Below are 21432 nucleotides of genomic sequence, written 5' to 3' on the forward strand. Positions count from 1 at the left end.
ATGAGATATAAACGGACGATTTGTCCTGAATGTTGATAAAACCAAGTATATGTTGTTCTCAGGTTCTAAAAAATCTGACAATAATTTATCTTCTCTTCAGACCCTACAAGGTATCGTGATCGAATTAGTAAAAGAGTACAAATATCTTGGCATTATTGTGGATGATGTATTATCTTTTAGCTCTCACATTACTCAACTGAATTTTTTTTTTTTAATTAAGCTTGGGTTTTATTTTAGGAACACGTTTTGTTTTTCATTTAATGTACGAAAGAAATTGGTTACTACTACTTTTTTACCCGTGCTTGATTATGGTGATGTAGTGTATCAGTTCGCTCCATCATGTCTTCTTTCCTCTTTAGACACCATTTATCATGGTGCTTTAAGATTTATATCAGACTGTAAACCTTCAACTCATCACTGTATATTGTATAACAGAGTAGGTTGGTCTTCTTTGTTTATTAGAAGAAAAATGCACTGGTATTTAATTATTTATAAAGCCATTTTGGGGTCGTTGCCCTCATATCTCTGCTGTCTTGTAAAACAGAAAATCGTTGAGAAATACTTTCTTCGCTCACAAAATTGTTATACTCGTTCTGTTCCTTTTGTTCGATCTGAATTAGGTAAAAAGGCTTTTATTTACGCAGCTCCGACTGACTGGAATCTTCTTCAGTCGAAACTCTTTCAGTAGTTTAGTGGGTACAGGATCTAATAAACACGTTGTTGGTTTAGATGCACTGATAAGTTTGTTTAGCTCTTCCTGTCCTATAGTTGTAAAGCACTGCAGTTTTTCTTTGGGTGCGATGAACGAAGCTGAAATACTAGACGCAGTAGAATATACATTTGTTTTTGTATTTCTGATGTTATCTATTTTATCAGTAAAGAAATTCATAAAGTCATTACTATTAAACTGTAAGGGAATAGTTAGATCGGGTGGCGTGTGTTTATTTGTTAATCTAGCCACTGTGCTAAATAAGAACCTTGGATTATTTTGGTTATTATCTAGGAGTTTGCGGATATGCTCTGCCCTGGCAGCTTTTAGAGCCTGTCTATAGCTGGACATACTGTTTTTCCACGCAATTCTAAAAACTTCCAAGTTAGTTTTTCTCCATTTGCGCTCAAGATTACGAGTTTCTTTCTTGAGAGAATGGGTATAATTTTTGTACCATGGTGCAGTACGTTTTTCTCTAACCTTTTTCAATTTGAGCGGGGCAACAGCATCTAATGTATTAGAGAAGATAGTGCCCATGTTGCTAGTCATTTCGTCTAGTTCATGTGTATTTATGGGTACACAGAACAGTTGAGATAAATCAGGCAGGTTATTTGTGAATCTGTCTTTGGTGACTGGAATAATAGTTCTGCCCAGACGATAACGCGGAGCCATATAATTAATATCAGTAATACACAGCATGCACGATACAAGGAAATGATCAGTAACATCATCACTTTGAGGTACAATATCTATATCGGTAAGATCAATTCCATGCAATATATTTAAATCTAGCGTATGATTAAAACGATCAGTGGGCCCGGTGACGTTTTGCTTGACTCCAAAAGAGCTTATTAGGTGAGTAAACGCAAGTCCTAACACATCATTTGTATTATCATCATGAATGTTAAAATATCTGACAATTAGCACAATTAATGTTTATCAACATTAACTAATAGATCTGAGAGGAAACCTGCAAATTCTTTTAGGAAATCTGTATATGGCCCTGGCGGTCTATACACAGTAGCCAGAGCAAGAGATAGGAGAGATTTCTTTTGTATATCTAACAGTGTAACATTAAGCAGAAGTATTTTGAATGCGTTAAACCTCCTGTATCCTGTTTTCTGAGTAACATTGAGAATATCACTATATATTGTTGCAACACCGCCGCCACGACCAGTCTGACGGGGCTCATGTTTGTAACAGTAGCTTGGTGGAGTAGACTCATTTAGACCAAAATATTAATTTGGTTTAAGCCAGGTTTCAGTCAGGCAGAGTACATAAAATTTTTCATCTGTGATCATTTTATTTACAATAACTGCTTTGGTTGCGAGTGATCTAATGTTTAGGAGCCCAAGCTTTAAAAATAGTTTTTGTTCATTTATTTTGTGTTTTTCTGGTTTAATCACGATCAGATTTTTTCTAGAACTTGCATTAAATTTATATTTTGACCTCGCTATTCGGGGAACAGACACAGTCTGTATAGATTGGACAACGCAAGTACTTCTATAATTTAAGTGGATAGAACAGAAGCCATCATAGCAGTTATTTGAGAATTGGCTTACTAGTCAGATGGAGCGTAGCGTCCTGGAGATGTTGTCCGACAAGTGTTCCACTCCGACTCTGCTGGGGTGCAGGCCATCAGCACGGAAAAGCCTAGGATGCCCCCCAGAAAAGATTCCAATTATTAACAAAGAGCAGTTTCTGTTCTTTACACCAGGGGGGCGCCAGCACCTGTCAAGGGGGGCGCGAGCATCAATTAATTCAGAGACATTGCCTTGAAGATTTACGAATACGAGCTTTCAAATCTTCAGCCATCCGCTAGGGGGCAATCAGACTCCCGCTGTTAGGCGACAGTGAGAATGGTGTAAAATAATTTACGGTTAGTCATGTCAGAAATCCAACCATTGGCATGTTGTTATCTCAGAAACGGGCTCAGCCATCACACTGAATCAGGCAAGCTGGTTATATGTGTATGTTTCTTAATGCTACGCACTGGAAATGCAGCAAACAATATGTGAATGATGTTCGCGCACTTTGGGCTCGCGCGGGGGGGGGAGGGGGGGGAGGGGGGTTGGGGGGGCGCGAGTGAAATTAGACAAACTTGGGGGGGCGCATGTCCTAAAAGGTTGAAAACCCCTGCTTTACACCATGACGACAACCATTCGTTTAAAGCAAACAGTCTACTGAACCTTTCGTGTCCTCACCGATACGTGGGAAGCTGTCCTGACACGGTGATCGTCATCGCAGGCGATGTGCTGCGTACCGTCTCGATCAGGCTCCTGAAGTCCCTCTTCAGTGTCTCCGTCTGCCGCAGCTTGGTGTCGTTAACCCACGCGTGCAGCACGACAGCAACGATGCTCTTGTCGCCCTTCAGGATCGCGGGTATCTGCGCAGAAACATCGAGAACACGAGCACCGGGGAAACAGTGAGTGAGCACTTTACCTTCAGCTAGCGTAGTACGGATGTGCCGGACGATGGAGTCTCTGACGATCACAGCGTCGCTTTCCGTCTCGCGGAGGGGAGCTAAACGGTTCCGGGTGGAGATCTCAGCTCGGCTCTCAGCTCGGCCTGCTTCTCCACCAGGTCGCGGATCTGCTTCTCCATGGCCTCCAGCTCCAGCTGCACCGAATGCACCTCGAATGTGTCCTCACCTGCACTCAAAGGTAGACACAAATCCCCCCATTTAAGCAAGTAACAGTGAAACAATGGTAATGTGTGTGAATAGAGTATTAGCAATCTAAGTGAGATTAGATTAGATTATGCTAACGAGCTATAAAATAATAGCAGACTCGAGAAATCAAAATAAAACTAGTGATAACAAGGTGCTCTGATTGGTTTTGTTTTAGAATGCTATAGGGGATATATTCACACGTTATAGAAACAAAAATTATAGTGTATGAAATAGTTTTTAAGATAGAAAATAGACGATAAAGAATCAATTTGATGGAGCTCAAACTCAAAACACGCAGTCACAAATCAGCGCATGCGTAGACCAGGAATATCCGCTGAGGAAAGCGATATCTTTGTCGTACTATCCTTTCGTCTGTTAAAGGTGATTTCCGATGACAGCACTACTCAGTGTATTTGTTGACTACGACTTACGAGGTGTTGTTGAAAGTAAAAATAATGTTGTTTTTTACAACCTTTTTCGAGTCCCTTTCAGTACAAAAGTCTTTGCTTTTAACTCACTCATAAAAACAGTATCTTGTCGCCATATAATCAAATGGCGGAACAATGTAACCAAAATTTCCATCACTAACACAATTTAGAATTTCACAATGCCAAATACTGTTATTAAATATTATTCATATATGTATAAAATATTATTTATTGAACAGTAATATTTAATAAATAACAGCAGCACTGTGATACTGTATTAACGTTAAGTAAAAATAATAAGTTATTAAACTATGCCCTCAGCCAAAACTATTTGTTCTAGAACAAATAATAATTAATGAGACAAAATATTGTCCGTTAGATATATCCAAGATGAATTGTATAATCATGTTTAACCACTACAGACACTATAGAGAAAATTCCAGAAGATCTGGCTGTGGTAAGGCTGCTCTCAGCGTGTTCACGAGCGCTCAACGGCCGCTGATGCCCTGGAGCTCACAACTCCAAAAACGTTGAAGCAAATTCTCAAATACACAATCTCTTTTTATTAACAAACCCCATATTTGAAGTCTAAAGAACTAGACTATATTCTCGCCTAAAAACTACATTCCGTGACACAAAAACAGAAACATTTGCAAAATTATAGTGGGTTTGGTTGTCCGCTAACTGTAAGAAATGCTGCAAGCAGAATAATACAAATGGTGAATATATAATATAATTTGATTATAATTGTATTATTTTATATATAATTTTCCTTACCTTTTAAAACAATAAAGGTAAAAAAAAATATTATTTTTTTCTGTTTTGAAGATGTTTGAATTATCTAGAGATCAAGCTATTCTACAGTAATAATAATTGTGCCTAATGCACATCCTGACACATCAATCTTCAGTTACTCGTGAAACATCTACTGTCATTAAATGCTCACTATTTATATATAAAAAAAGTTTCTACATTTGGATGTCTGTCAAAGTGTCAATAGAGAAAGATTTTTTTTACTCCCATAATGGTGTAGTTACAGTATCCACCAGCAGGGGACTATGCTAACCAGCCAAACTTTGCCCCCTTGATTTAAATGAGTGAGAGAAGGACAAAGACAGAGAAGCTGAGATACAAGCAGACAGAAAGCTGAAGGACGCAATACAGGAAATAAAAATGGGGTTAATCCTGAAACGGAATTGGGAGTGGAGAGAGAGATTATAAAACAGAGTGAGAGAAACGTGAGGCTCTTCTAGGTTCACATTTAAATCACTGAGGACAGAAAGCTGATACAGCGTAAAATAGAACACGCAGTAAAATGAATCACGATTCATTTCCCAGTGCCGACACAAACACACACACACAACAGTGCGTGCTCTGTCTTTATATACATGAAATGAAGGGTTCCTGGTGTGTGCTGTTTGTAAACAATGATTAGGTCTTGAGGTGGCACTGCTGGCACAGGCTCTGTCTGTTACAGCTCATTACTTCAGCTGGAGACCAGTGTGATAGAGTCCCAAATGATGACACAAAGGTGACTTGTTGGATATGTATAGGTATGTTATGTTTTATTACATTCTGTTATTTTACACTTTTTTTAATATAACATGTTGTTGATCTTTTTTCCCAACATTTCTTACAATAATGACATTTCTTTAACCTGTTACCCTTCACCCCCATTTGGGGCCTCGCAGGTGAAAATAACCTACCTAAATTAAAATGGTAACAGTTTGTGACAAAGTGTGCTTACACAAACAAATTAGGTATCTTTGGAAAGAAGACACTCTGGGCTTTACTATATATCATCCAGAGTTGATAATGCTCCAAAAAATAAAAAGTTATAGACACTGACATGCCTTGAAAAATGTTTTTCCGCACTGAATGTTTTTTTATTTCATATACAAATACATGAAATAAGTCCTGGAGCAATCCAGAAAAGTAATGGGTTGAAAGCCATGTGTCTCATGAGTTTATATTTCAAATTTGAAGAAGATACCATGAAAAATGAGATTCCTGCAATATTGTTTCTGAAACTATTTATTGTCCCCCCACCCCCCTGTTTGAGGAAAAATAACCACCAAATGGATTACAGAATTATACAAGCTATTTTAGTCATTATACATGTTCCTGCATAGTTTTTCAATTATAAAATAATAGACAGATTTATTTGAGCACAAAAAAAATACAAAAATAATTGAGTAATAAAAAAGGAAAAAAAAAATAGAAAAAAAAAATGCTTTGTATATAGTATGTATACTGAAGTATTCTGATTGCCAGACATGAAGTGATCTTTGAGATCAGACAAACTCTCTACAAACAGCTCTACAAACATCAGGGACAGAGATTGGCCTTATTTTTTATTCTGTTCTGGTTTGCTGTTCATTGACAGACAGGGTGAGTTAGTACACACTTCCTCCTGACGGTGAACTCTATGACCTCCTGAGCAAAGACTTCATTACTCTTCATGTGTCTCATGATTAAACGTCATTGAGATCCAATCTGACACATGGAATGATGTCGTATTTATTTGCCATCTAAACAAAAAGTGTATTTTGTTTCAGTTGTTGTCTGTGGAACTTTGGAATGTATTTCTGGGCGTTCACTGCGTCCTGCTGTACAGCTCAGCATGGCTGTTCATCAGCATATGTTGAGATTTGGATGCTGATCTCCAGCATAGGATGTTCTTGTCTCCACTAGACTTCTTATTAGCTTAACCAGCAAGACTTCTGGCTATGACTATACTGATCCACCAGTTAAACCAGTACCAGACAAGATCTACAATTACATTTAGTCATTTAGCAGACGCTTTTATCTAAAGCGACTTACAAATGAAGACAATAGAAGCAATAAAAACCAAGAAAAGAGCAATAATTGCAAATATGATTAAAAGATGAATATGAGACAAAACTACAGAATGTCACATTTTATTATTAGCCGTTTCAACACATACATGTTTTACCAAATAAAAAGAACAGCACTTTTAGAGTTCATCTCACTCATTGATGTGAGCATAAGTATTGGGACAGTTGAACTTAAGGCAGATATAAAAGATTAAAAGCTATTATTTAGTTGCAGATCCCTTGCGCACAATCACAGCAGTGAGTCTCTGACCCATAGACATCACCAGACTCTCGGTCTCATCCTTTGAAATACTTTGCAAATGTCTTGACTCCACAGCCAACAGAGCAATTTTATCTTTACGGTTACAATACTTATGGAGGGGACTGTATATTTTATTCCTTTATTTTTGTCATGGTAAAACTGAATTTTCAGCATCATTACTCCAGTCTTCAGTGTCACATAATCCTTCCGTTCTAATATGCTGATTTGCTGCTTAAACATTTCGTAATTATTATTATTAATGTTGAAAATGTTTTGTTGCTTAATAATTTTGTGAAAACTTTCAGGAATCTTTAATGAATAGAAAATTCTAAAGAACATAATGCTTTGATCAATTTAATGCATGTTGTTTAATAAAAGTGTTAATTTCTTTCAAATAAAATCTTACTGACCCCAAACTTTTGTGAAAGAAAGAAAGAAAGAAATAGAATTCTTATTAAATCCTTATCCAGTAAATTTGAACAGGAAAAGCAATTTGAATTCTGTGGTCAAAAAAAGTGGGAACCCTGAATGTTTTATGCTGACATTTCAGCCCGGGTCTCTCTTGAAACAAGGACTTTAATCTCGAGAGACTAACCTTATAAAATAAAAATATAATAATAGTAATAAATCTTGGATCAGCATGGACATTCCTGCTGGCTGAAGCTAATCTTTTCAGCAGGGTTTTCCTCCCCATGCTAAGGCAGTGAAGTCATCACTCCTGCTTTGGGGGAGCTCAGATTGACGTAAGATGGAACAGAGCTGCTGGTCTAATTAATATCCGCTGCCAGTCAGAATGTGTGTGTGTGATAGGTGAAAGCTGCACTGTACAGAGAGTGCAGAAATATCTCTACCTGACTCTGGTGTCCCGAGAGTGTCCAGGTTGTCTTGTTAAAGAACTGCTATGGGCATCACTGTGATGAAAATACTGTGTGTACATGATGCCTTTGTCTTTGAGCTACACACCAATGCATGATGGGCCCTTCTGCAGTGATTTTAAGTCGTTTATCTACACTGAACATTAATTTTTCTTTTACACTGAAGAAGAAATGTTGAAATGGATACTGCCTGATGAATTGCAGGCTGGACAAGAGTGTGTGTGTGTGTGTGTCTGACCGGTGGCGTGTGAAAAATGGAGGCTGTGATTGGGTGCAGAGGGGGCAGCTGAACCGTGAGACGCCCATCTGTGAGAACGCGGGTGACTTCTTTACCACACACACACACACACATTGCTTTGCTTTTGACGCACAATTTATTATAGTGTTGCTCTTAGATGCCCTGAGGGTTCATGTTTACAGTATCTGTCTTTAGTCTTTGTTTTATTTCGTAGGCAACACAAAATAAATGTAATAAATTTCAGAGCTTGGATTTGGATCAATGAGACAGAGTTGGTGTCTGAGGGAACAGATCAGTAGGTCTGCCGAGTTAATTATATGCACTATTGAACCACACCAGTTTGAGAATTTAGCATTAAGTGCATTTGAATATACAGTATTAGTGAAAACAGGAATTCCCTTCTGAAGCTTTATCATCAAGAGAGTTTGGACTTTCAGGGACTATCTCTCTCTCTATCTCTCTCTCTCTCTATATATATATATATATATATATAGGTACAATATACAAATTATGTATTTTTATATATAATTTATATCAAATTAATATTAATGTTCAGATATTGTTATGAAAAAATGTTTTGTGCAAAAGGAACAAATACGACAGAATATCAACTTTCATAATATATATATATATATATATATAAATGGATGTTAAGTGTTAAAGATGTTAAATTAAATGGATGAAAAGTGACAATAAAAAATATTGTAATGCTACAAAAGATAGATTTCTGCTCTCATAATAATAAATTCTATATATATTCTGGTCATGCAATCAGCATATTAGAATGATTTCTAATATGAAGGATCATGTGACACTGAAGACTTGGTTAATGATGCTGAAAATAAAATTTCTAAAATTCTATTCAATTTTAATATATATGAAAATAGAAAACATTTTAGTATTTCACAATATTACAGTTTTTACTGTAATATTGCTATTTTCCTGTGTTTTTAATCAAATAAATGCAGCAGTAGTGAGAGATAATCTTGTATAAATGTCACCTTATATTAGCATTATCTTCTTATATTAGTTGATCATCATTCACAATTACGCTACAGTTGACCAATCAGAATCAAGAATTCCAGATTTGGATTTTGTATAGACAGCTGAATTCTGGCTAACGCTGATAAAGCTGACCTAAGGTGTGTGAAAGAAGGCATTGTGAAATGTTCTGAGCCTTATGGAGTTCATACACTCAGTATGAATAATGCAATGCTTTATATTGTGTCAGGTGCTGGTAGACGGCTGTGTTCAGACCGCTGGCTAATATGAGCTGACTGCTGTTCATTAGTCCAGGCCAGATCTGCTGGGACGCCTGCCGTCTCCTGAGCTGGAGTTAATGAGCTTTTGTGCCTCAAAAGGCATCGTCCTTTTATACTGTGCTGCAAGCCAGTCAGGACAGGGATGTTTCGGTAATGATAATCAGTCCTAATGGGCTTCAAATGAGCAAAGAGTGGCACTGTACAACAGCGAGGTGATGATGATTGTGTGATCAGCTCATGGTTCAGCACGTACGTCACAAAGTCTCAGCAGTTTGTTCTCTGAGGCCTGATGCGAAATACACACAAAACTGGAAAGCTCTTGTGATAATTGTAAGCTCCAGTCTGACTGGTCAGCTACTACAAGTAATGCTGCAAAGCTTTTTTAAATCTGCTGAGACACAAAATAGTGTTTAACATCTACCTGCAATTCAGACTCTGAGGATGAATTAATCATTGGCTATTGGCTTTGCTGATAATTATCAGCTGAGTTTTACTTCATCTTTTGAAAATACATCTTTTGAAAATAGTAAAAGTGTGTGTTTTGTTTGAAGCACTTATTAGCAAGTAAAATACCGATTGAAAAGTTTTTAGAAGAAGTCTACATTTATTTATTAAAAAATACGGTAAAATTAGTAATATTGTGGAATATCATTTACTATTTAAAGTAACTATTTTCTATTTTAATATATTTCATTGTTTTTTTTGTTTAGTTACTCTAATTTCTAATATGCTGATTTGGTTCTCAAGAAGCATTTCTTCTTATTATTCTCAATGTTAAAAATAGTTGTGCTGCTTAATATTTTTGTGGAAACCATGATATTTTTTTTCTGGATTCTTTGATGAATTGAAGGTTCAATTGAACATCATTTATTTGAAATCTTTTATAACATTATACACACATTTACTGCCACTTTTGATAAATTTAATGTATCCTTGCTGAATAAAAAGATTAATTTCTATTAAACAAAGTGACCGACCCCTAACTTTTGAGTGCTAATATATCTGTCACTAGTGAATTTTTCTTAATGTTCTATCTGTGAAATTTATTACAAATACAAATTTATTATATTTGACATATTATGACTTTGAATATAGGAACATATATCCTATTTTCTCTCTCTACAAAAAAAAGTTGACTTGATTTTTTCCCTTCTTTTTTAAATGAAAGATACAGTTGAGAATGAACAGGAAATTATTAGTAAGATCATTTCCAGGCCTGCAAAATATTGGAAATTAATATAATCTTAAAAGCCATGATCAGCATTTAAAGATTTAATTGGTTAGAAATTATACTTTGAGTTCAATCTCTATAAAATGAGATTATGAATTATACACAGATTGAACATTTAAATGTAGGATAAAAAATTTAAATGAACATTTGTAATAATCCTCAACACACACACTAGGAAAGGTCATGAAAATTCATCAATTGTAAGATGTGGGAAACATTTTACTTTTGTACTTTCTAATTTCTAGAACTATTACCTGTAGACACTTATATACAATTTCCTATATTTATGAACTGTAGATATCTAGTAAATCAAATATTCTGTTAATTATTGTAACTCAGACTCTTGATGGTGTAGCAAACAGTGGTCTTCTGGGTGTGTGTGTGTGTTTGTGCTGTTGTTCGGTTCTCTGGAGATACGTCAGAGCTTTACGCCAGATGTACACTGTGTGCAGAACACATCTCACAGAATCATGGGAGTTTGTGTCATGCATATCTAGAAGTTTGCACAGGAGCTCAGCAGCAGAGGCAGCTGGACTGGCCCACAGATGTGTTCAGTTCTGAGTAAAGAGTGCTTTATTTGCAGATGCTACTTGGCTTGTTATTTTGACAAGAAGAATGCAATGTTTTTATCTGTGTCTTTATCTTTGAATCTGCCTCAAGTAATGGCACAGAATAACTGCCATTCATACTGTGTCTCTTAGCAGCAACCTGACCTGACCTGGAGAGTAATCCTAAAGTAATCCTACACAGAAAATATACTGGAAGGCAACATAAGAATGCCAAAACTGTGAGGCTACCTCAAAAACCTTGAGCAGCCAAACATAACCAGCCTGTAATACCATATGCAAAACATATACAGTAATATCCAGTAATAATCATTGCAGTTACTGGTCAGATAATTTTACCACTCTGTGTCTTTCAAACATTGTCTCAGTGTATCATCGCATCATGAATCAAAGATCGCTGTGTTCAGTGTTTCAACTTGTATGGCATTTTTAAGTCCCAGCGGTTGATTTTTAATGACCCTCATGTTGTGTTCTTGTCGTTTTGACCCAGAGCAAATTTTATTTTTCCTGAAAATGCTATTTAATGTTATCAAATTGGACTAAAACTTACTGAATTTGCTCACACAGTGTATAACGTCTTCCCAGTCACATTTTATTTTAAGGTCCATTTCTTGCTTTTAACAAACCATTAACTATGCCTTTTGCCTCAAACTCCTAATTTGCTGCTTATTAATAGTTAGTAAGGTAGTTGTTAAGTTTAGGTATTGAGTAGGATTAGGGATGTAGAATATGGTCATGCAGAATATGTGCTTTATAAGTAAGAAATAATTGACGACGGGCTGTTGAATTCTTAGAAAATAATGCACACCCAAGGTGTAATGCAGATGCATTATTTCCTAAGAATTCAACAGACCGAAGTCAATTATTCCACTTATACTACGGATACCACACCTCAAGGCAATCAGATGATATATTTCAAGGCATTTGTCTGGTTTTTCTGCTTAAAACGCTATTGTGAGTAGGATTAATTTCTTCCGCATCTCATCCAATGCCTCTGTTGCTAATTCCAAAACATAATTTTAAACCTAGTAACGGAGGCTTAAGCCGTTGATAGCAGACTAATGCAGATAATAACTAAGTTATGAGAGAGAGAGAGAGAGAGAGAGAGAAAGAGAGAGTAAAATATACACTTTGACCTTCAAAATAAACTCCAATGCTACTCAACCCTAAACAGAACCACTAAAGTTGCCAATTATTTATTGATTAAACCATTTAAAGAAAGACAAATCCTCTCCAAATACAGATTGAGTAACCATGATTTAGAAATAGAGAGAGGAAGACATAGACAAACATGGACAGAGCGAGAGCAGAGGATCTGTAGAAACTAATCTATAACAAATAGAGGACGAGAAACACTTTCTGCTGATTTGTCCTAAATATCACAATGTGAGGGAAACATTTCTCCCCAGATTTGAAGCCCTGATCCCATCATTCACTGAACTTAGTGATACTGAGAAAATGCCCTTCTTACTTGGAGAAGATGATAACACAGCTGCACTAGCTACTAAATATGTATTAACCATTCACAATGTTAGATGTTATACATGATTAACTTGAAACTGACTTACTTCATCTTTTCATTTATTTAGATGGATTTTATGTATTATTATTTATGTTGTTGTTGTTATATATGTTAATGCTTTGGCAACATTGTGTTACACAGTCATGTTAATAAAGCTGAATTGAATGGAATCGAATTGAATTGAGAGAGAGAGATTACCTCTGTGAGTTTGTGTCACAAGTGTTCAAAAAGTGTTCGGCAGTAATATTGAAGCTTTAAGTTCATTTTCTTCGCCATTGTTGCTGCCTTGCTTGTGAGAAGTCATGTAGTTTTTAAGTTGTTAAACTGTTACTGATAAAATCGTCAGAGTTGCACTAACAATATGTGCATCTGTGAGGGAGCGAGAGCAGGAGAGATAGAGTATGTGCTTTCCGTACACAATTAAACGTAATTTTGTGGCAAAAACATGGACATGATCTGTTACTATATGTAATGCGGTCAAGAGCTGCCTGGAACTATGTTCACTGTGTGTTTCCCTGAAAATAATTGCACACCTTAGAACTTTAATCAGCCAGTCAGATACAAGCACTCAACGCTTAGTTCCATTCCTCGATTCTGATTGGTCAGCAGTTGTGTTTTATTCACGATACAGCACAGCTATGACCGCTTTAACCATAGACATATATAAACGCCCTATTCAACTGATCCAGGCACGTAGATGCGGCCACCATCTTGGAACGGTATTTTTAACGTCATTCACCATACTGTAGGTTCGCACAGAGCCGTTGAGCTGTTCTGTGCAGGATTACGGTATCTTTTGAATATTCAGTGATTACTATGGTGAATGATGTCAAGTTTACTGCTACAATATGGCGGACGGCTTACGTATAGCGGCCCATAGAAACAGTCGCTAATGAGGCATCTACGTATATATATATTTCTATGGCTTTAACCAATGGTTCCGTGTATCACTGAGAGCAACACCCTTAACAACATAAACAATCAATAATATAGCATTAAAACTGTTTCATGTATTATGTATTTCGGCAAAATGAACTGTTTGTTATTTATTTAATGAAGCATGAGTGACCCCTGCTGGCGTTATGTTGCATCTTTCATCTTTAATTTTGAGACCACACCCTTCCCCCATCTAATAAACGCTTCTCATGCAGAGATCTGTTGATGTGTGTGCCTGGAGATGTCTATGTGGAAGCCTACTGTTTCCGAAGTGAGGAGGGAATATTGTATTTATTAGTTTTCTGTATCAGGTATGATTCTGTATGTCCATATGTCCATCAGTTTACACTGTAATGGTGCTTGCAAAGTCACGCTGTGCCGCAAATCGGTCTGTTTTAAACTAAAAGACGGAAAACAGAGATAAGCAGATGTATGAGAAAATATAATATATGGTGTTAATAAATAAATGACACAGTGGATGATTGTCACGGTGCACACTCGAGGAGGATACAGGAACATGCAGACGAGGAGTAAACTCAAAATAACAGTCTTTAACGAATCCAAACAAGGCAGGGCAAGACAAGGCAAGGCTGACACAGACAGGAACACCAGGGAGTAACGAGAAGACCAGACAACACGAAACTGAACATGCAGGAACTTAAGTACACAGGTTAATTACATAAACACAGCTGGAACAGAATTAACTAGTAATCACACTGTAAGGACAGGAAACCAAATATGGACACAAGTGGCGGGAACACATGACACACGACAGAGGACTGACAATAGGTGCGTTCGACTTCATGCAGCACTTAGCAGACCGATCGGCGGCTGACTTGAAGCAGTGCATGCCGGTTAGAAATTTAGTCCGACTTTAACCGGCGCCGACCACACGTCACTGTCACGTGTGGCATCAAAGTACCGCGATAGCGTTTCGAGAGCAGCCGGCTGACTCAGCCGGCGCAATTTCTCCAGAGCGACTGCGGGAGCACTGATGACGACACAGCTGTTTCACGATTGGCCAAATTCACCACATGACAACAACGACGTGTATTTCGGGTTTATTCTGACAACTTCAGTCCCACTAATGCTCATATATGGACTTTCAAAAAAAAAAAAAATAATTAACTTTTCATGTCATCTTCATCACGTAAATCATGTTTATTAAAAGATTACAATTATTTTTACTGCAATCACTTTTTTGTTAATTCGTTTATAGGTTTTGTGCATATGTTTATTTTGGACCTTTTTCATACAGACCCTTTAGAGTATTAAGCTGCATAACCTATTTAGATAATTCAAATGTCAATCTTACAGACTTTTAATATAATGTGGTCATCATGGATTCTGATTAATTGTCTAGTTGCTGGGTTCATCCATCTTCACTTGCATGTGATTACTGCCAACAACTCTGGCTGGATGTCAACTTAATACAACATTCAGATCACTTTCATAAGCTGGTATAAATCATAATAGAAAGGCAAATAAATTGGGCTTATCCGTAGGCCTGTTCATGGTGTTCACGTATGAATGTTCATGGTGTTTTGTCTTACTAAAATGTGCTTACCTAACTGGAGAAATAGTAAAATAAGTAAACAAATATGTAACATCCTAATTCTTTTATCTGAAAACCACATTTAGTACATACAATTATTATCTTCATAGATTATTTGTATTAAGTTGCAGTAGCAAAAACACACATAATGAATCATACTGCACAAGTCAAATTTTCAATATGTTCTGTTTATTTACTTAAAACTTGTTTCTGTCTTGATGACACCCTTTCAAAATATTGCATACATCATAAAGGTTTATTAAAACATAAACCAACATAGTAATAAAAAAAGAATCACTTCTAATGAAAATTGTCAAGTGTAATTGCATTGATTGGTTAGTATTAGAAATAACGAGTCACACTGGTGTTGGGTATGGTCCCATGTCCCTTTGGATATATAAAAACAATACTTATTACATTGAACCTTTACTCACTTTCGTTGCTCATTGTGCTCAATTTCATACAACAATAACGGCATTTCTATAGCTTCCAGTTCGTCTGCAATAAAGCAAGCAAACGCCACGTGATCTGCCATGACTGAGGTAGATGCAGCAAACTACGAGAGCCCCGAAGTGGCCGACTTTACGACTCCGTTTTCAACTCCGCCCCTGACTGCAAGCGGCTACTCTCGTTGACCACCGTCTGTAGCCGTGCTTCAAGTCGAACGCACCTAATGATAAGAGCTCCTATTCTCTGTTTTTATTTAAGCTCTATTAGATGAGGCATGTTCAGAACATTTTCTTGCTGTTTACTGTTGCTGTCAGGAACTTTTTTTTTTTTTTTTTTTGCGGAAGGACAACATTTAATGAACTTGCTTCAAAAAAGTAACATTTCAATACATACATTTTTGGTTTTAATATTTTTTATTGTGTGGTAACCGTTTTATAAAAGCAATAAGGTACTCCATGCTGTGCTGTATCGTGAATAAATCACGGCTGACTCTGCTTCGCGTCGTGCCTAACAATGCCAGAAAATATAAACAGAAAATGTGTTAATAATAGGCATGCAAATAAGCAACTAGTTAATAGTCAGAATTGGTCCCTATGCTAAAGTGTTACCAACTTCCCAAAAAACAGAATAATTTTGTACTTTTTAAGGATTTTTTCCCCCAAACTTGTGGTGTTCCTAACACTTTTTGCGTTTTCAGTCAGAAATGATCAGCTATATTTGGTGATAATATACCTTGACTAAATATTTACAAGCAATTTTTTAAATGGTAATTTTTGACCTGGAACACCAAATTAGGTAAAGGATTTTCAGCACAGCACAAGGGTTAAAAGATTTTGGAAACTTTTATTATGCTCTTCTTATTTACTTTCAGTGCTATTTAGAGGACATTTGTGTAACTATTTTAATGTTTTAACTTTGTTACACACTTTCAGTCATAAAATAAGAAAATTCCAAGACCCTCCGATGGCAATTTGTAACTGTTTTACTTTTTGGCAAATTGTTTTTTGGTGGCAAGGCTAATTTGTATCAATTCGTATGATCTCATTTGTACATTTTAGGTTTATGTGTGGACTGTCACGGTCTGGTTCTACTTTCAGTTCGGTTTTGCCCTTTTTTGGTATTTCCTGTCCCAGTTTAGTTAATCAGTCAGTCATTCTCGTCACCTGTGTTTAATTAATTATCTCGTTTAGTCCTTTGTTCTCTGTCCCTTTATAAGTCCTCAGTTCTCCCTCTGTTTTTGTCTTGGATTAATGTTGTAAAGTGGTTATTTGTGTTGATGCTGATTAAAAACCTCCTTTTCGGTTACTCCTCGTCGGGCTCTTCTCTTTCTACAACGCAAACCGTAACATGGACCTTCTTGCTTGTATTTTCACACAAATCAAAACATATTGATTCATATGTAATCGCCACCTTGTAAAATAACTTTGATTTTGTCATGAAATCTTGTTGGAAAATTCATTATAAAAAATATATTTTTTAAACAATACTAATCTAAACAAAGTGTAAAATTATTATAAACAATTGTAATAATTATTGTGTAAACGTTTATTTTCAGACTGAACAAAAAGGATATAGTTCTCCTGTGAAGCATGCATGTTTAAAGACAAACTAGTGAATGTGTAAAATTGCTTTAAGAAAGTTTATTTTCTAAAATAAAAATAAAATATTCTGTTTAAGAATCAACCTATTCCTTTACTGGAGCTAGTGCTAAAAACACACAGCATGCGCAAATGAATTTAGCTATCAGTGGGCAATTCATTCTTCGTTAATTTCCCCTAAGATAGAGTTTGAAGTCCTGCTCAGTTTTATTTGTGTCCTAAGGGTCACTGTGAAATAACTCTTTGAGTGTTAGTGTTTGAAGTGGTGGGACTGAAGGGGACAGAGTGTACTTACTGAGGCAGGCAACTGATTGCCCAGATTGATAAAGTCTTTCTAAACATTGACCACTAATTGTCTAAATGGAAGTCTTGTCAGGAAGTGCTCCTTCAAAGAGACAGAGAGTAAGAGATGAATCTTAGCAGATGTACTGTATATGCACACATAACCGCACATTCATGTTTTCAGAGTTCAGAAATGATTGGTTACATTTATACAGACGATATAGATAAGCTGGTGTGGTGGATCAAGTCTTCTCATACTGTGTGTTTGTGTGAAGGCAAACTTAATTTCAGGACTCACGTCCCCTCTGCAGTGAGGGTTGGGTTGCTATGGCAACACTGCACTACTGAGGAGACGTATAGATCCTCAACTTGCGTCCCACTGTATTTAAACACGTGCTTTTTGAGGTCATTGTTCAGTAAACACAAACATTGATGATTTGATACTGGTCTCTGGTTTGTGGGCTATCTCTTTATCACTCATTTTGCTCTTCTGATTGTTTAAATGTCATTTGCTCATTTTTTTGTGAAAATACATTCTCCTATGAAGCTTCCTTGTAGAGACAAATATAATAACACCAAGTGGCAACACTGTGGCTCTGTTGATCTATCAAAATATGGCTGTGTGTGTATGGTATACACCAATGGTGTTAGTTTGGGATGGGACTTTCTGTTAGTTTTACCAATGGCAGACAGCGAGTGTTCAGGAAACACAGAACACTCCATAGAAATGATTATTTTTGAGTTTGAGTAAAATGTGCTTATTAAGTGGTAAAATTATTAAGTATTATTATTATTTGGACTGATAATTTATAATAATTAATTTAAAAAAATAATTAATAAAAGATCATTTAAAAAAGTTATTTGGAAATTATAGCCATTGCATTTTTACTTTACGAATTTGTTAATGAATAGAAAGTTTGATGGATCATTTATTTTGTTTATTAAAATAACAAACATTAGTAACATTATAAATATATTTACTCTCACTTTTGATCAATTGTGTCCTTGCTGAATTATCGATCCCAGACTTTTCACTCTCAGAAGAAAATAGTACAAAACTGTCAGTGAGGTAATATGTGCACTTTAGGTATTAATGTGTATTTTTTAAAGTATTAATATAGTCCTTTAACCCTTACAGTATGTAGAATTTAGCCTAATATTTCCACCTTTATGGGTAAATAAAGTACAAAGATGTACCTTTTGGCTTTTGTACCATAGGTACCTGCTCCAGTGACAACTTTGTACCTTTTTTCTAAAAATGTTGAACAGAAGAGCAGTTTAATGTCCATATATATATATATATATATGTGTGTGTGTGTATATTTGGACACTTCTAAAATCCACAATTAAAAATGTGTAAATGTGTGTGCATTATATAACAAAATATCTAAAGAATGTAACATTTATTTATTTATATAGAAATATAATACACTTTTCAAAGAAAAAAAAAATCACACTAAAGTTTGTTATGTCACAAAATATAAAACAATAAATATATTGCTCAAAGTGAACACAAATGTCTGGGTCACTTTTTGGTTGTCAAACTTGTGGAACATGTTAGTTAGTTGGTTTTGATATGATAAACTTGAGTGGAACAGATTTCATACATTCATGAAAACCGACCTGGTTAAAAACTATTGAAAAGTGTAAAGTTAGATAAGAAAATTTCTAGTGTCATTTATTTGCAAATGCTGCTTGGTTTGATATTTTGTATCAAATGCTTTGAAATCCACTTGTATCCAAATACATTACAAATAGAAATACACAGGACCTTGTGTTAGTGTGACTCAGCAACAATATTTTACCATAAAACTGCTTTTTAAACTATCCCAGCACACAGATCCATAGCATTACACTGAACAGCAAAAGCTTTTCTTATAATATGGCAGCAACAGTTGCCAAGATAGGATTGGTCAGTAACATTATAAGGCGGGACTTAGCAAAAGATCAATTCAGTTTGGTGACATTACCGGTGCGCAAATTACACACTTCAAATTTTGGCACCCATTTAAGCTACATTGTCTTCAAAGATGTTTCTTTTTTGACAGTATGATGAAATATCTATTCTCAAACTGCGAATATATGAGGCTATTTAAAATTTCCACAGTGAATTACTGTCGGTGGCATTGATTTAATTAATGGGATGGGCGACTGGAAGGGCACGAGGGTAGGAATGTGTGTGTGTGGCAAGGGGGGTTTGCTGGTGCTGGTGGTGTAATGTTGCTGATGCGGGCAAAGACTGCTGCAACCTCCCAGAGCACTGCGAGCAAGAGAGAGAGAGATAAAAGACAGGGGCAAACTAGTCCAGTCTAGTCCAGATGCACCGAGGTGCTGATTGGTAGAGCCGGGATCAGGGCAACACCGCAAGCGCTCATAATACCTGGGGAAATGCCCCCAAATCCCCCTTAAGCTGGGCTGCTGTACTCCAGCATGGCTGACTGGCTCCTAACAGTAGCGGCGGTTTGAGTTGTGCTGAATCTGGCCGCCTGTGCCGGGGTATTTGTGCAGCGGAGGGGACAGGAGGGAGGTGCGTAAAAAAGCTGATAAGCAGGATGACAATAAGACTCGCGCAGGACAGATTCCAGTCGGGGAGGCCTGACACACGGAGGGGCCCGCTGCTATTTCGGTCCACCAGATCATGATTACAGGAGAGAGACCACTAGTGCCTACAAATATGGTAAGTGCCATCCCATCCGAAAAGGTATGCGGAGCCCGGTTGGAGCAGAAGGTGACAGCTGGGAATGGCTAATAGTGCTAACGTCCTGCATCCGTATTGATGAAAAAGTGGATTTGTGCGGCACGTAGGATACAGTAATGCTTCTGGACTGCGTCCGGGAGTGTCCTAACTTCCTTTTTACATAATCGTTGTATCTCAAAGTTAACAAGGACATGTGTTTTCAGCTTTAATGCACCTCCGGAGTGGCCGATTCCAAACTCTAGCTCATTGATTACCAGGATCATTCAGGACTGCAGGAAGTGAATGCAGAGAACATTGCAATGGAGGACGGGATAGATGTAGAATCAGTAAGTTCCGCTTTTCACACTGTAAAAGGGCTGAAGCTGGTGGGTTTGATCTTGTTTTGGGTTGGTGAGTGAGATGGTAGGTTTGGCTGAGTGTGGATGGTGTGGTGTTTATCAGGCATGGTTGATGTGCAGTGGTGCATTGCTCGAAAGGGCTCCGGTTTCATCTGGCCGTGCAACAGGAAGGCAGTAGGATATGTTTCGATTGCGAGCTTTTAATTTAGATTGATGTAAATCTGAGCTTGTGAGCTCTACTGCTGGGGTCATTCAGTGCAGAGGCTGAATTTTGTATGTGGTCCAGTTTGTTGGAGTTCTGTTGAACTGTCATGGCATGTTGTAGACTGACTAACCTGGTTCTATTTGGTGGTGGTTGACCGATACGGGAGTTTAAATGACCGATGCAGACTAATATATACATAAAACATATATGATCGTATGTTGTTATATTATAAAAATTCCAAGAATTTATATAATTTATATTCCAAGAAGCAACAGGTGTGCTTCAAGAAGCAACAAAACTGTGCTTCAGTATTTCTTAATATTAAAAAACAACTACAACAAAAATAACTTTTAATCAGTCATGTGGTGCAACCAACCTGCAGACACAAACATAAAGTAGGAAAAAACTGTAGGACTGTGTCGTGGTCAATAAATCTTAAAATATCAAATAATTTGATCTTTTTACGACAAGGCAGGGCTAGTTGAGGTTGTAAAATGTCATGTAGTGCAACTCCCCAAAATGCAATGATAATTATGAATTAATTATGCATGAAAAAACTTTTTACTTGATGGTTACACCACATAACATCTTAGAGTCATTACATAAACTTTGTTTTTAACCATATGAGATCAACAGGAATACAAAAAGTTCATTTTTAAACACTTTTGTTTTTCCATTTTAAATGGCTACTTGATGGTTACACCACATGACATCTTAAGAGTCACTACATAAACTTTGTTTAACTGTATGAATTCAACGGGAATAAAAA

The 21432-nt window shown here is 36.6% G+C and overlaps 1 protein-coding gene across 16 annotated transcripts in view; it reads left to right on the top strand.

The window, feature by feature from the left end:
- The window catches only part of LOC306852329 (ankyrin-1-like), a 250313-nt gene that overhangs the window by 131533 nt on the left and 97348 nt on the right, over nucleotides 1-21432 (top strand). For 3 of the 16 annotated variants that reach the window (XM_079389061.1, XM_079389051.1, XM_079389052.1), the window contains exons 1-2: nucleotides 20006-20099; nucleotides 20324-20446. The exons of 1 other annotated variant lie outside the window; for it this stretch is intronic. In XM_079389061.1, the coding sequence (XP_079245187.1) occupies nucleotides 20420-20446 (27 nt within the window). In that variant the 5' untranslated portion in view covers nucleotides 20006-20099; nucleotides 20324-20419. Of the gene's footprint in view, nucleotides 1-19829; nucleotides 20100-20125; nucleotides 20447-21432 lie in introns of those variants that run through there. 12 more of the 16 variants (XM_079389059.1, XM_079389054.1, XM_079389058.1 and 9 more) reach the window with 9 other exon arrangements.

Source organism: Barbus barbus (genome assembly GCF_936440315.1).
Source record: "Barbus barbus genome assembly, chromosome: 32".
NCBI lineage: Eukaryota > Metazoa > Chordata > Actinopteri > Cypriniformes > Cyprinidae > Barbus > Barbus barbus.